General features: G+C 42.3%; 2 protein-coding genes and 1 long non-coding RNA gene across 3 annotated transcripts in view; 2 read left to right on the forward strand and 1 right to left on the reverse strand.

Moving 5' to 3' along the window:
* Positions 1–402: 402 nt before the first annotated feature.
* LOC108296725 (leucine-rich repeat-containing protein 37A3-like) overlaps positions 403–14811 on the reverse strand; it is a 43790-nt gene continuing 29381 nt past the window's right edge. The window contains exons 6-10 of the mRNA XM_037735154.1: positions 10909–10980; positions 10169–10243; positions 3374–3784; positions 1879–3124; positions 403–1355 (exon numbers count right to left, since the gene is read on the reverse strand). Of these exons, the coding sequence (XP_037591082.1) occupies positions 1146–1355; positions 1879–3124; positions 3374–3784; positions 10169–10243; positions 10909–10980 (2014 nt within the window). The 3' untranslated portion in view covers positions 403–1145. The remainder of the gene's footprint in view (positions 1356–1878; positions 3125–3373; positions 3785–10168; positions 10244–10908; positions 10981–14811) is intronic.
* Positions 2309–14811, forward strand: part of LOC119469606 — a 23302-nt gene continuing 10799 nt past the window's right edge. Inside the window, exons 1-2 of the long non-coding RNA XR_005198445.1 lie at positions 2309–2373; positions 7317–7322. This is a non-coding gene — a long non-coding RNA (uncharacterized LOC119469606). The remainder of the gene's footprint in view (positions 2374–7316; positions 7323–14811) is intronic.
* Positions 14022–14790, forward strand: LOC108296727 (non-histone chromosomal protein HMG-17-like). Its single transcript, XM_037735153.1, has one exon. The coding sequence runs from the start codon at positions 14508–14510 to the stop codon at positions 14778–14780; it is 273 nt and encodes a 90-aa protein (XP_037591081.1). The 5' UTR covers positions 14022–14507; the 3' UTR covers positions 14781–14790.

The following is a 14811-nucleotide window of genomic DNA, read 5'->3' on the forward strand; positions in this document are numbered from 1 at the left end:
GTCTTGCTCTGTTGCCCAGGCAAGAATGCAGTGGTATGACCTCAGCTCACTGCATCCTCGATCTCCCAGGCTCAAACAATCCTCACACTTCAGCCTCCAAAGTCTCTCATATGGTGTCTATGAAATGGTGACAAATCTCACAAAGGGAGTAGGCTCAGAAGGGCTGGAGTATTCAGGGAAGGTGTAAAGAAGAAAGAGGAACTTGAGATGGCTTTTGAGAGATTCATAGGATTCCCTCAGGCAGAGTGAAATAAGGGCATTTTAGATGGACAAAGGCACAGATGAAAGCAGAAACGGGCAGGGTGTGACCAGGGTATGGTGAGGGGCTGCTCTGGCTGGAATGGAGGGCTGCCACAATAATGGAAATGGTGAGTGAGGGAAATAAAGTTGGATTGGCAGCACAGCGTCAAGGTTGCCAGCTTATTATCTCACTCTTCCAATATGCTAGCACTGGCCTGTTGGGAAAAGTAACACATCATGTAATCAAACAAAAGGCAAACAGAGGCAAGCTCTGGGAATGGGTGCTATAAACAGGACTCGCCCCAGAGTAGCCAGATGTAGGCTTTAGATCTGTAATGCAGATTGAGCATCCCTAATCCGAGGAGGAATGTCTCATATGGTGTCCGAGAAATGGTGACACATATCACAGAGGGCCTGGGCTCAGGAGGGCTGGAGTATGAGACATTCCCCCTCCCCTGTGAACTTAAATAAGTGGCCAACTACTTTTTAAAAAGATGGCTACCCTGTAGTGCTTTAACTGGACCTATTTAGACAACGTCCTACACACTGGAGAAGGAAGACAATATGTGAGTCTAGTAAGTCTACAAGACGAGACTTCTCTCTTTTGCCTTGTCCTTCCTCTCCAGGGTGATCACAGCTCTGTGAGGGTGGAGATTATACTTTTCTCTTCATTTCAACAACAAGGAAATAAATTAGTGGCAGAGTACATTCAATTGTTGACATAGTTTTGGGTGGGAGAAATTTTGCTATTATATCAACTTAATTTCTTAAAATAGTCCAGTGGAATTAACTTAATTTCAATTGACAGAAATCTCCTGGAAGTGACGATCCTTTAAAAATCCTGGAATATGAATTATAGTAAAAGAACAAAGCATACCTCAGCCTTAAACAACTGAAGGAGAATGTCAAGTAGTAGTAGGTGGGAAAGTGGCTTTGATTTTCAGTTTGTGGGTTCTGAATTTATACAAAGACAGGATTGCATTCTGAAAACCTGAATTAATTATTGTCCTTACCGCAATGACACAGAAAATTAGGATGAACATTGTCACAGTTACAGACACAGATATTGCCAAGATGAATTTGCTGTAGCCATATCCTGGAACAACTTTAGTGAGCTTAAGAAAAAAAAAAGGAAAGAACAATTTTTAAAAAAAAAACACAGAGATAGGATGAAAGCTAACTATTAAAAACCCCAGTACTCCAAGTGAGTAGCTTACAGGTTCTTTTCAATTTTTTTGAGACAGGATCCCACTCTGTTGCTCAGGCTGGAGTACAGCAGTACCATCATGGTTCCCTGCAGACTTGACCTCCCTGGGCTCAGGTGATCCTCCCACCTTAGCTGGCCTCCTGAGTAGCTGGGACTACAGGCATGTCACCACACCTAGCTAATTTTTGTGTTTTTTTGTGGAGACAGGGTTTCACTATGTTGCCAAGCTGGTCTCAAACTCCTGACCTCAAGTGATCCACCCACCTTAGCCTCCCAAAGTGCTGGGATTACAGGCATGAGCCATCTGGCCAAAGTTACATGGCCAAGACAAGCTATGGCCCACAAGTCCTAGGTTCTCTTGTGTTGGCACTTTCCTGACATATGCTAAATGATGGGAAAGTCCGGGTCCCACCTTTCTGTGTGGTCCTCACCTCACTTGACTCCTGCTGTTTCTGTTCACTCTGGGCTTCCGTGCTCTCATTGATATAGTTCTCAGTTTTCCACTGGTCCGTATCCCATTCTGCCTTGGACACCTTTTCTTCTTGCTGTTCACTGAGAAGTTTCATCAGGAGGCCTGTCCCGGAGAGGAGCTTAGCACAGGCTAATTGCACTTGGGTCTCAGAGCAGTCCATCTTCAAGGTCCGGAGAACATGAGATATGAGCCTTCTCACATTGTTGTCAGGGATGAGGGACCGTAGCTGCTGGTTTAGCTGAATTTCAAACTGATCACCTAGGGACGAGAGCAATGGGTAATTGAAGTTTTTGGGCTTGGGGAACAGGTCAGTGCCCAGGTCATTGTATTCCCATTGTGCTCCATTGGTTTGTTTAACAGTTGGCTCTAAGTTGAACGCAGTCCCAGCAGAATCTGCCTCAGGAGGATTTTTGTAGGTTGTGTTTTCAGAGATGGTGCCTTCTGGCATAGCAGTGTTTCCCATAAAAATTTTTTCATCAAAGGCATTTCCTGCAGTGGTGTTTTCAATAAAACGTTCTGAAGGAGCAAATACCTCCAGAAAAGAATTTTGTTGAATATTGTCTCCTAAAGATAAAAAAGCCCCTTCTGAAGGGGAATTTATAAGGCTCTTTGCTGCAGAGAACAGAGGCTTCTTCGCCAGCATCAGTCTGTTGAGAGAACTTTTCTTTCTGAACTTTCGACTCTTTTTGGCCTTGGGTGTTCTGTGGACCACATGGGAGCTAGTTTTATGAAAGTGGTATTTTTTTCTGGAATTTGTGGTTGGTTTAGCAGCCTTCATATTTTTAACTCTAGCCTTTGCATTTTCTAAAATGAAAATGGCGTAGGTTAAGTCTTTCTCTAGATTTCTGACCTCACGCTGGGCTTTTCCAGGGGTGAAGGCAGAAGGCCCGCCCATGGAGAAGGGTTTCAGCAAAGAGGAGACCGCTGTCTTATGCTCTTGGGTGAACAAAGGCTTGGTGTAGATGGTGTTTCCCACTAACTTCTCGGGCCTCTGCACCACGTGAGGCTGTTCCAGCTCCCTTGGGGCTGCACTCCCAAGCCTTTTTCCTTTGGCAGTGTTTTCCACAAATGCCTGGGTACTCTGTCCCCTCCTGATGCTCTGCTTTCCCCCCTCTTTGAAGTGCCTTTTCTGGAAGCTCCTTGGGTCCATGAGGACTCTGTTTGCTCTCTGCAGGCTTTTTCCTACACTTTGAATCTTTGCCAGGCTGTTTTCCTGTGGTTGGGCAGTTTTTAATTTTGTCCAGAAAATTTGCCGTTTAAATTTGGGACCTAAAACACTGGCAAGCATGGCATTTTTTTCTTCCCTTTTAACCTCATCGATTTTTTCTTGAATTTCTGCATCTATCACATTTTCCAGAGAATACAGCTTTCTCAATTTATTTTCGTAAGTTGAGTTGTTGGATGCAGGTTGAAGAGAGGGGCTCTTTGCATTGTTTTTCAAAATACCCAGGGACTTGTCGCCATCTTGTGAATCTGAAAAAAGCAGTTTAATGAACGGTAACAACATTGCCTCCACATCTTCTAGATTTCCCGCTGAGAAATAAGGCAAGATATAATTTAGTGCACTGATAACATCACTTTCATCATTGATGTCTAGCTGCTCACTCCCAAAGCCTAACAAGTTGATGCCGTTGCTCTCTGAGGACGTCTCCGGCTCAATAGTCAGCTCAGTGCTCGTGTGCTTCTTCCGGGCTTGTAACACCTTCATGAACGCCCCTTCGGGATTCCCTATAGATGCTTCTTCAAGACAATGTGTGGTGTTTGTCAGACATGCACTGTTGCAATGCAGCTTGACTGTCTTGCAGACAACCTCAATGCTATTTTTAAATTGGCAGAGGCAGCAGGCCATATGGCTAGGTAAGATCCTATAGATAAAAACACAGAACAATAAATTCATGGTGAAGGGGATTCTTGAGTAGGTAAAGGAGGCAGACCAACGCTACCATAGGGCTGGGCAAAAAGGTGTTATTGAGGCCTATGGACTGAATAGTTGGGTAGGAACCAGAAGGCCACAGGAAGGAGGACAGAGGTGCACAACAGAAGGGTAAGCATGGCAGTGAGTATGGTATGCCTAGAATAAACATGGTTGGGATTAGAATTGGGTGACACTGATCAGTAGTTTAATTCAGAAGTATCTCTTCCCAACTCAAAAGTTTCACTTTGGGCTGAAAGTACGCAGGAAGAAGGTAGACTTCTAAGAAGAGTCAGAATAAGCCCCCAACTTCTGTAGTCCCTTTCTCAATTCCTGTTGGGAGTGGGAAATATTAGACATTCTCTGGGCATTAAAAACAGCTTAGTTTAACATGCATTGTGGGGTAAAAAATAATAACAGAGATTTCATGGGCCAAATCTGGATGGACATTTGAGCATTCAAAAGAATAACAGCAATAATAAGTTACAACATAATTAATATAAAGAAGAATCCATGAAGAATGATATTCAAAAAGAAAGAGGGGGTGTTCTTCTTTAATGAAATAATGCCAGCTAGTAAATGCAGAAGGAATGACAAAAATTAAAAAAGTGTCACTTTGCACCACCAATGTAATAAAAATTGATTCAGACAAGGATTATTATTGATACACAGTTGGGTAAAAAGACACTTGAGAACAGGATCTTCACTGATTTCAAAGTACCACCCCACAGATTATTTATTAATTACCAAGGGGAAAATTATTTTTTATTTTTTTTATGACACAAGGTTTCACTCTGTCACTCAGGCTGAAATACAGTGGCAAAATCATAGCTCATTGCAGCCTCGACCGGGCTCAAGTGATCCTCCAAATTCAGCCCCCCGAATAGCAGGAATTATAGGCTTGCACCACCACGCCCAGCTAATTTTCTTTTGTTTTTTGTATTTTTAGTGGAGACAGGGTTTTACCTTGTTGCTCAGGCTGGTCTAGAACTCCTGGACTCAAGTGATCTGCCCACCTCAGCCTTCCAAAGTGCTGGGATTACAACCGTTAGCCACTGCACCCAGCAAAATAATGACAATGGAGAGATCTGGAAGATCACCTTAATCAAGTGATCAAACTTAGCATTATGGGCCACCTGTGGTCATGAGGCAGTAAGGATGTATCACCTATGCAGTATTCTTCCTTAAAATGCTTAACTTGAATCTCATCATGAGGAAACAGACAAATCCAGATTGTGGGACAATTTACAAGACAGCTGTCTTTGACTCTTAAAAAATGCCAGTATCATGAAAGATAACAAAAAGTAGCGGAATGTTTTAGATTAAAGGAAACGAAGGCATGACATGCAGTGCCTGACCTTTGATTGGATTCTGTACTATTCTTTCATCTTTATGGTATGTTTGAGTTTTTTTCAAAATATAAATTTGGGCAAAAGAGATACCAAGATAATTGATTATTGTTATGGCTTAGTTTTAGAGAGATAAAAACAACCTCTGTTATCTAGAGTAAATCTCAAGGTTAATCTTAAGCAGTATAATATGGTCATTAAGAATACAGATTCCACAGCCAGACCAGGCTTAAATCCCAGCTCCACTAATAATGTGAATTTGGGCAAACTGCTTAATCTCTGTTCCTTGGCCTTGTCATTATAATAGTACCTACCTCTAATGAGTTTTGAGGATTAAATGAATCAATACCTGAAAAATGCCTGGCACACAGTGAGTGCTCAACAAATGTTAACTACTATAATTATTACGTTGCAGAGGCTGTGGGGGCCTTTTCTGGGTCCTTCAAAAGGATGACTTTATCAGGACCTCATTAAAACTGTGAAAACAGAGGAGTGATTCATGGATATATGAAGTCTATGAGTTGGGAGTACAACGTATAGAGTTGTTGCTTTTTTGTTTTTGTTTTTTAAACTATCTCCAGTAATGGGTATAAGCAAACATATAGAGTTTTATATTAAAACTGCATCCAGGCCGGGCGCGGTGGCTCAAGCCTGTAATCCCAGCACTTTGGGAGGCCGAGGCGGGTGGATCACGAGGTCAAGAGATCGAGACCATCCTGGTCAACATGATGAAACCCCGTCTCTACTAAAAATACAAAAAAAAATTAGCTGGGCATGGTGGTGTGTGCCTGTAATCCCAGCTACTCAGGAGGCTGAGGCAGGAGAATTGCCTGAACCCAGGAGGCGGAGGTTGCGGTGAGCCGAGATCGCGCCATTGCACTCCAGCCTGGGTAACAAGAGCGAAACTCCGTCTCAAAAACAACAACAACAACAACAACAACAACAACAACAACAAAACTGCATCCAGTAAGTTGGCCTGACACAGCTTTCAAACCTATACAGAAATAACCACTAGTGACTAGTAGTGTTCCTTTGGGTCCAGTGGAAGCCTTTGATCTTCATATAGAAAGAATGGACCCAGAACCATAACCTTGCATTTGACTTATATAGCAACCTTAACTCTGACACAAAGGTGTTTCTTTTGTTTGTTCTGAGGCACGGTTTCGCTCTGTTACACAGGCTGAGTGCAGCGGTGCAATCTCAGCTCACTGCAGCCTCTGCCTCCTGGGCTCAAGTGATCATCCCACCTGAGCCTCCTGAGTAGCTAGAGCTACAGGTGTGTGCCACCATGCCTGGCTAATTTTTGTATTTCTTGTAGAGATGGGGTTTCACCATGTTGCCCAGGCTGGTCTTGAACTCCTTAGCTCAAGCAACCCTGTCTCCTTGGCCTCCCAAAGAGCTGGGATTACAGGCATGAACCCAAAGTTTTTGTTATTATTTTTGTGCTTTCAACTTCTTATTTTAAACATTTTCCTTTAAGCCTTAGGATGGCTGGGAAACATTTTCAAATGGTATAATGAACACCTGTATAACTTCCATCTGGAATCAACAGTTGCTTTTTTCTTGCTTTTTAAAAAATTTCCCACCTAACCCCAACAGTTGCTAATACTTTGCCACATTTGCTTTCCATATATGTATGTCTACACATTTTTCTGGACAAACCATCTGAGAGTTAGTTGCAGATATAATGAGACTTCTCCACTAAATAATTCAGTGTGCAGCCCCTAAGAACCAAGGCATTCTCCTCCATAACCGGAATACTATTATCACCCAATGAAACTTAATATTATCATTGCCTACTATGTAGTCCATATACAAATTTTCACAATTGTCCCAATCATATCATGGCTTAAAAAAATTCAGAATCCAATCAAACATCAGACATTGCATTTAGTGTTCATGATTGTTTAGTCTCCTTAACTGTTCCCAGAACTGTTTTAAAGTATACTGACAAATCTTTGAGACTGTAAATGACCTGAGGTATAGATAATTCTTACTTGAGAATAGTAACTTTCCAATACGCATTAAAGATCATTACACATGAGCCAAGACTCAAATGAGCTGGCCTACTTTCTTTGTATATAAATGTGTAAACTCCTGAAGACTTCCAGTGATGAACTCCAATAGGGCAGTTAGTTCAATGTCTTTTGGGTCTTGATGACAAATGGTTACAGAGAATAGGAGGATTTTTTCTATCCACTAATGGTAAAGAAAAAAGCAGACAGAACCTCACTATGTTAGAGAACTAAGTGAGAAAGCTGGCTGATGAAGCGGACATCATCCAGAGAGGAAGGGATCTAGCTGACATGGAAGATGCTGCAGGAGGCTGAGAAAAATGAGGCTAGAGCAATAAAACAGGTTTGACAAGGTGGTGAAGATAAGAAAGTGACCTGACAAAAATGAATGCGGCAGAGTGCTAAATGAAGGGCCCAGTCCACGCTAATCTTGTATAATGCCCTCAACTAGCCGTAGCATATCTGAGTTTCTATTTAGCTTGCCATATTGTGTGTTGGGGGCAGGTGGCACAATTTAAGTTGCAGTAAGTTGTGTAACAAACTCACAATAGGGCCCTGCAGATATATATAGGGTCATGCTCTGTCACCCAGGCTGGAGTGCAGTGGTGCCATCTTGGCTTACTGCAACCTCCACCATCTGGGTTCAAATGATCCTTCTGCCTCAGCCTTCCTAGTAGCTGGGACTTACAGGTGTATGCCACCACACCTAGCTGATATGTGTGTGTGTTTGTGTGTGTGTTTGTGTATATGTATATATAATTTTAACTGCAAAGAAGGCCAGGCACAGTGCCTCATGCCTGTAATCCCAGCATTCTAGGAGGGTGAGGCAGGAGGATCACTTGAGGCCAGGAGTTTGAGACCAGCTTGGGCAACATAGTGAGACCTCGTTTCTACTAAAAATAAAAAATAAAATTGAAAAAAAATAGATACCTCACATCATATATGCAAATTAACTCAAAATGGATCGGCTCACTGCAACCTCCACCTCTCAGGTTCAAGCATTTCTCGTGCCTTAGTCTCCTGAGTAGCTGGGATTACAGGTGCCCGCCTCCACTAATTTGTGTATTTTTAGTAGAGATGGGATTTTGCCACGTTGGCCAGGCTGGTCTCGAATTCCTGACCTCCGGTGATCCACCCGCCTTGGCATCCCAAAGTGCTGGGATTACAGGCATGAGTCACTCTGCCCAGCCAGAAAACACTTTTAACAGAATGAAAAGACAAACCACAATCTGAGAGAAGATATTTACTAAACACATATCTAAGGGGCCTTTTTTTTTTTTTTTTTTTTTATTTATTTACTTATTTAATTGTTGATATAGCATCTCACTCTGTGATCCAGGCTGGTGTGCAGTGGTGATCATGGCTCACTGCAGCCTCGACCTCCCAGGCTCAAGCAATCCCAAAGTGTTGGGACCACAGGTATGCACCACCATACCTGGATTGTTTTTATAGTTTCGGTAGAGACGAGGTTTCACCATATTGCCCAGGTGGTCTCAAACACCTGGCCTCAAGCAATCCTCCTGCCCAAGCCTCCCAATGTGTTGGGATGATAGGCATGAGCCACTGCACCTGGTCCTTGAAAGGACTTGTATCTAGATCTATAAAGCACTCTCAAAACTCAATAATAAATAATCTCTCATAGGATTACAAGGGAAAAACCTCATTAATAAAAAGATTAATATTCAATTAAAATATGGGAATATATTTGAACAATTTAGTAAAGAAGATATTTGCACATGAACAGACATTCAACATCACTAGCTATTAAAGAAATGCAAATTAAAACCACAATGAGATTCCACTGCACATATAGCAGTAGAAAGGCAAACATTTCTTTAAAAACTGAAATGTAAGAATCTGCTGGGCTGGGCCAGGTGTGGTGGCTCACACATGTAATCCCAGCACTTTGGGAGGACAAAGTGGGTGGATCATGTGAGGCCAGGAGTTTGAGACCAGCCTGGCCAGCAAGCTGAGACCCTGTATCCACTAAAAATACAAGTATTAGCTGGGCGTGGTGGTGGGCACCCGTAATCCCAGTTACTCAGGATGCTGAGGGAGGTGAATCCTTTGAACCTGGGAGGCGGTCGTTGCAGTGAGCTGAGATCGTGCAGCTGCACTCCTGCTTTGACAAAAAAAAAAAAAAAAAAAAGAATCGGCTGGGCTGGGCATAGTGGCTCACACCTCCCAGCACTTTGGGAGGCCAAGGTTGGTGTATCACTTGAAGTCAGAAGTTCAGGACCAGCCTGGCCAATATGGTGAAACCACATCTCTACTAAAAATACAAAAATTAGCTGGATGTGGTGGCGGGTGCCTACAGCCACTTGGGGGGCTGAGGCAGGAGAATTGTTTGAACTCAGGAGGTGGAGGTCAGGAGTTCGAAACCAGCCTGGTCAACATGGTGAAACCTCATCTCTACTAAAAATATGAAAAATTATCCAGGCATGGTGGCAGGTGCCTGTAATCTCAGCCAGCTACAAAGGAGGCTGAGGCACGAGAATTGCTTGAACCTGGGAGGTGGAGGTTGCAGTGAGCTGAGGTCATCCGGCTGCACTGAAGCCTGGGTAACAGAGTGCAACTCTGTCTCAAAAAAAAATTATGCTAAGTAAAAGAAGCCAGATACAAGAGGCTACATGCTATATGATTTCATTTATAAGACATTCTGGAAAAGGCAAAACTACAGGAACAGAAATCAGATTAGTAGCTAACAGGGGCTGATGGTGGGAGGAGGGGACTGACTACAAAGGGACACGAGGGGCCTTTTTGAGGTGACAGAAATGCTTTATATTGGGAATGTGGTGGTGGTTATGTCAATATACATTTGTCAAAACTCATCGAACTGGACACTTAAAAAGGGTGAATTTTGTTATATGAAAATAACAAAATTATATCTCGCTAAATCTGACTTAAGAAAATACTAAAACAAACCTAAAGAACCAATTAAGTGAACATAAATCTAAGAAAAAACTAACTTACAGTTTTTCCAATTCAAGAGTCATCATGAGGATGTTCTTAACTGTTGTAAGTGTGATTCGTGTTGTTCCCATGTCTCTGAAGAGGAAAACCGAAACATTTGTGATATAAACGCCAATACAAAAATTCTGTACTTAAAAAAGATATTTCAAGGACATGTGATTACTTCGATTTTGGCTTTTCGATAAAACAAGCCAACTCAAGAGTTCATTTGCTGCAGAATTCCAGAGAGCTCTTATTAAAGAAATTTAAGTTGATTTGCATCATCAAATTAATGATATTCAAGAGTAAAACTTGTACTTATTTATATTTATTTATTTATTTATTTATCTTCTTACTTGACATGGTGATTGTAGTTAGCTGTGTATTTTTTGTTTTTTTACCATTATCTTACTTCTCATTTTCATATTGGATTCACTCATCTTGATTATTTACTCTTTTCTTCCTTTTTAGAATAATGAACACCTATTCCTCCTTCCTTTCTTAGTTAAGTAATATTCCTCCATGTGTCTGCATGTTCCAAATCTATATGGTTCTTCAACACTGTCCTCTTCCCCTGCTGGCTGTCCTGACCATTATACATCCTTTCTTAATCCTTTCCTTTGCCAATAACTTTTTTTCAATAACTCAGTTAAATTTAAATTATGACTTTTTAGCCTAAATGCAAAATACTTAATCATTGATGAAAAACTTAAAAAGAGCATAAATCATTTCATGACTCATGAGAGTACTGTAATACTTACAGATATTTTAATGCTGGCAATTTAAACAAATATGGATCTTCAACAATTGTCAGAGGATTGCGATTGAGAATTCTGAAAAGAGCAAGGAATTAAAATTACCTGCATTTTCAACGTGTGAAACTGCATGAAAAGCTTATATTCATTTCTTGGTATGGAACTTGCAGGTAAAAAAAATCATTTTCTGTTTTTACCCAATAAATCACCATTAGACTCCATAAAGCACTATTCCTCTGGGGACTACCTAGGTCTCTAGAAGATAAAGCAGAGGAGAGAAAGAGGGGAAAAATAGAAAAAACAAAAAGTGGAAAACAAAGAAAAAATATGCCACAGAACTTTCAGGTCAAAAACCCCAGAAGTGACTATGCTAGTAGGAAGCCCTGACTCTGTAGGAAACACTGTTTCTAGTGTCCTCCATAATTCAAGTTGCTTGTTTTTTTGTTTTGTTTTTTTTGAGATGGAGTCTTGCTCTGTCACCCTCACTGGAGAGCAATGGCTGGATCTCAGCCCACTGCAACCTCTGCCTCCCACGTTCAAGTGATCCTCCTGCCTCAGCCTCCTGAGTAGCTGGGATTATAGGCGCCCGCCACCATGCCCAGCTAATTTTTGTATTTTTAGTANTTGAGATGGAGTCTTGCTCTGTCACCCTGGCTGGAGAGCAATGGCTGGATCTCAGCCCACTGCAACCTCCGCCTCCCACGTTCAAGTGATCCTCCTGCCTCCTGCCTCAGCCTCCTAGTAGCTGGGATTACAGGCGCCCGCCTCCATGCCCAGTTAATTTTTGTATTTTTAGTAGAGACAGGGTTTCACCATGTGGACCAGGCTGGTCTCGAACTCCTGACCTCAGGTAATCCACACACCTCGGCCTTCCAAAGTGTTAGGATTACAGGTGTGTGCCACTGCACCTGGCCACTTGTCTTATCTTTATAAAGTTAAAATTTATGGTTTAATTTGCCCAGTTAAGAAAAAAAAATAGGACCAATTCTTTTGCTTTATAGCCAAAGAAAAAGGGATAACTCTAAAAGGAGGAACTGGTCAAAACCATACTCCTATCACATGCTCCCACTTGTATTCTTGTATCACATCACAGCCTTTGCTACACTGCATGTAATCACCTGTCCACCTGTCAGTCTCCTGGACTATCAGCTCCTTGAGGAAAGACACCACATCTTATTGTCATTGTGATCCCTGTGCTGGGCATGATGTCTGAAATTTACTAGGCATTTAATAAATGTTTATTGAATAAACAAATGACATTTTGTTTATATGTCAATAAAAAGAATAAATTCATTTTGACACAAATTTGTATTCCAAAATGCTGGAATCTATTTTCTTTTTAATTCTTTAAAGTGAATGAAAAAAAGAAAAGAAACAGGAAGAAATAAAAGAAAACCTGCCTTTAGGTCAACCCAAGAATCATCACCATACTTTTGCAGAAATTATAAAAGTAATAATTATTATAACGAGTATCTATTGGGCTGCCAGGTATTTGTGATCGGCACTTCATATTTAATCCTCACAATAGCCTTATGTGGTAGATATTATTATTGCCCTATTTTACAAATGAGGAAACTGAGGAACAGAGAGCTCACATAATTTGTCCGAGGTCACCAAGCTATTAAGAAGTAAAGCTGTAATTTGAACTCATGTGTTTAATCTGTATGAAGAAAAAGGGTTTACTTTAACCTTATGGGTTTTTAAATTCTTTCTTTCTTTCTTCTTTCTTCATTTCCCACCCGCTCTCCTTCTTTCCCTTTCTTCCTTCCCTCCCTCCCTCTCTTTTTCTTTCTCTCTTTCATTCTTTCTTTCTTCCCTTCATTCCCCTCCCTCCTTCTTTCACTTTCTTTCTTCCCTCCTTCCCACCTCTCCTTTTCTTTTATTTCTTTCCTTCTTTCCTTATTTGTTCCTTCTTTCCTTCTTTCTTTCCTTCATTTCCCTTCCTCCTTTCCCTTTCTATCTTCCCTCCTTTCCTCCCTCCCTTCTTTCTTCCCTCTCTCCCCTCTTCTCTTTCATTTTTCTTCCACTTTCTTTTCCTCATTTCCCTCCCTCCTTCTTTCCCTTTCTTTTCTTTCTTTCCTTCCTTCTTTCGTTTCCCTCCCTCCTTCTTTCTTTCCATTCTTCCTTCCCTCCTTCTCTCCCCTCCCTTACTCTCTCCCTCCCTCCTTCCTTTCCTTTCCTTCCTTCCTCCTCCCTCCCTCCTTTTCTTTCCTTTCTTTCTTCCTTTCTTTCCTTCCTTCCTTCCTTCTCTCCCTCCCTCCCTCTTTCTTTCTCTCTTCTTTCCTTTCCCTCCTTCCCTTCCTTCTTTCCTTCCCTCCCCTTTTCTCCTCTTTCTCTCTCTTTTCTTTCCTTTCTCTCTCTCTTTCCTTTCTCTCTTTCTTTTCTCTCCCCTTCCTCCCTCCCTTCCCTTCCCTCCTCTCCCCCCTTTCCCTTCCTCCCTCCCTCCCTTTGATCTCCCTCTCCTATTCCCTTCTCCCTCTCCCTCTCCCTCTCCTCTTTCCAACAGGGTCTTGCTCTGTTGCCCAGGCTGGAATGATGTGATCTTGGCTCACTACAACCTCCACCTCCCAAGCTCAGGTAATCCTCCTTCCTCTGTCTCCCAAGTAGCTGGGACTAGGGGTACATACCACCACACCTGGCTAATGTTTGTATTTTTAGTGGAGATGGGAGTTTCATCATGTTGGCCAGGCTGGTCTTGAACTCCTGATATCAGGTGATCTGCCTGCCTTGGCCTCCCAAAGTGCTGGTGTGAGCCACTGGGCCCAGCCTTAATTTTGAGAAGACTAAATACAGAAATGCCTTTAAATCTTCATCTACTCTGGGAAGGCCTCTATGAGAATTACAGTTTCTCACTAGCCTGTAGTCCCAGCTATTCAGGAGGCTGAGGCAGGAGAATTGTTTAAACCCCAGAGGCAGAGGTTGTAGTGAGCAGAGATTGATCCACGGTACTCCAGCCTGGGCGATAGAGCAAAAAAAAAAAAAGAGAGAGAGAGAGAATTATAGTTTCCCTTTTTATTTATTTTCCCAATCATTTCCCATGATTAAATATTTAATTAGTCTACAGTCACTGAGACTTTTTTTTTTTTTAAGAAACACGTTCTCACTCACTATGTTGCCCAGGCTGGAGAGCAGTGGCTATTCACAAGCCCAATCCCATTACTGATCAGCATGGGAGTTCTGACCTGCTCCATTTCTGAACTGGGCTGGGACATCCCTTCTTAGGCAACCTGGCGGTCTCCTGTTCCCGGGAGGTCACCATACTGATGCTGAACTTAGTGCGGACACCCAATCAGCATAGCACACTACAGCCCAGAATTCCTGGACTCAAGGGATCCTTCTTCCTTTGCCTCTCAAGTATCTGGGACTACAGACATGTGGCCGATGGGACTTTAGAAATTAAAAACCGTGTTGTAGGTGACATCAGTGAAAATGGTGGAATAAAGACACTCGAAAATTCATCCCTTCATAAAAGCAACCACCACCACAAAAATGGCCATAAAGGAGCAGTGTGAAGAAGAAGAAGCGAGAACGACCCCCGGACCAACAAAAGCCCATGCGACGCTGTATCCCATGCCCAGCGCCTACGTCCCGCCGCCGTCGCCACCATGCCCGAGAGAAAGGCTGAAGGGGATGCTAAAGGAGATAAGGCCAAGGTGAAGGATGAACCACAGAGAAGATCCGCGAGGTTGTCTGATAAACCTGCTCCTCCAAAGCCAGAGCCCAAGCCTAAAAAGGCCCCTGCAAACAAGGGAAAGAAGGTACCCAAAGGGAAAAAGGGAAAAGCTGATGCTCGCAAGGAAGGGAATAACCTTGCAGAAAACGGAGATGCCAAAACAGACCAGGCACAGAAAGCCGAAAGTGCTGGAGATGCCAAGTGAAGTGTGGGCATTTTTGATAACTGTGTACTTC

This window comes from Cebus imitator, unplaced genomic scaffold (assembly GCF_001604975.1).
Source record: "Cebus imitator isolate Cc_AM_T3 unplaced genomic scaffold, Cebus_imitator-1.0 Scaffold735, whole genome shotgun sequence".
Classification (NCBI taxonomy): Eukaryota; Metazoa; Chordata; class Mammalia; order Primates; family Cebidae; genus Cebus; species Cebus imitator.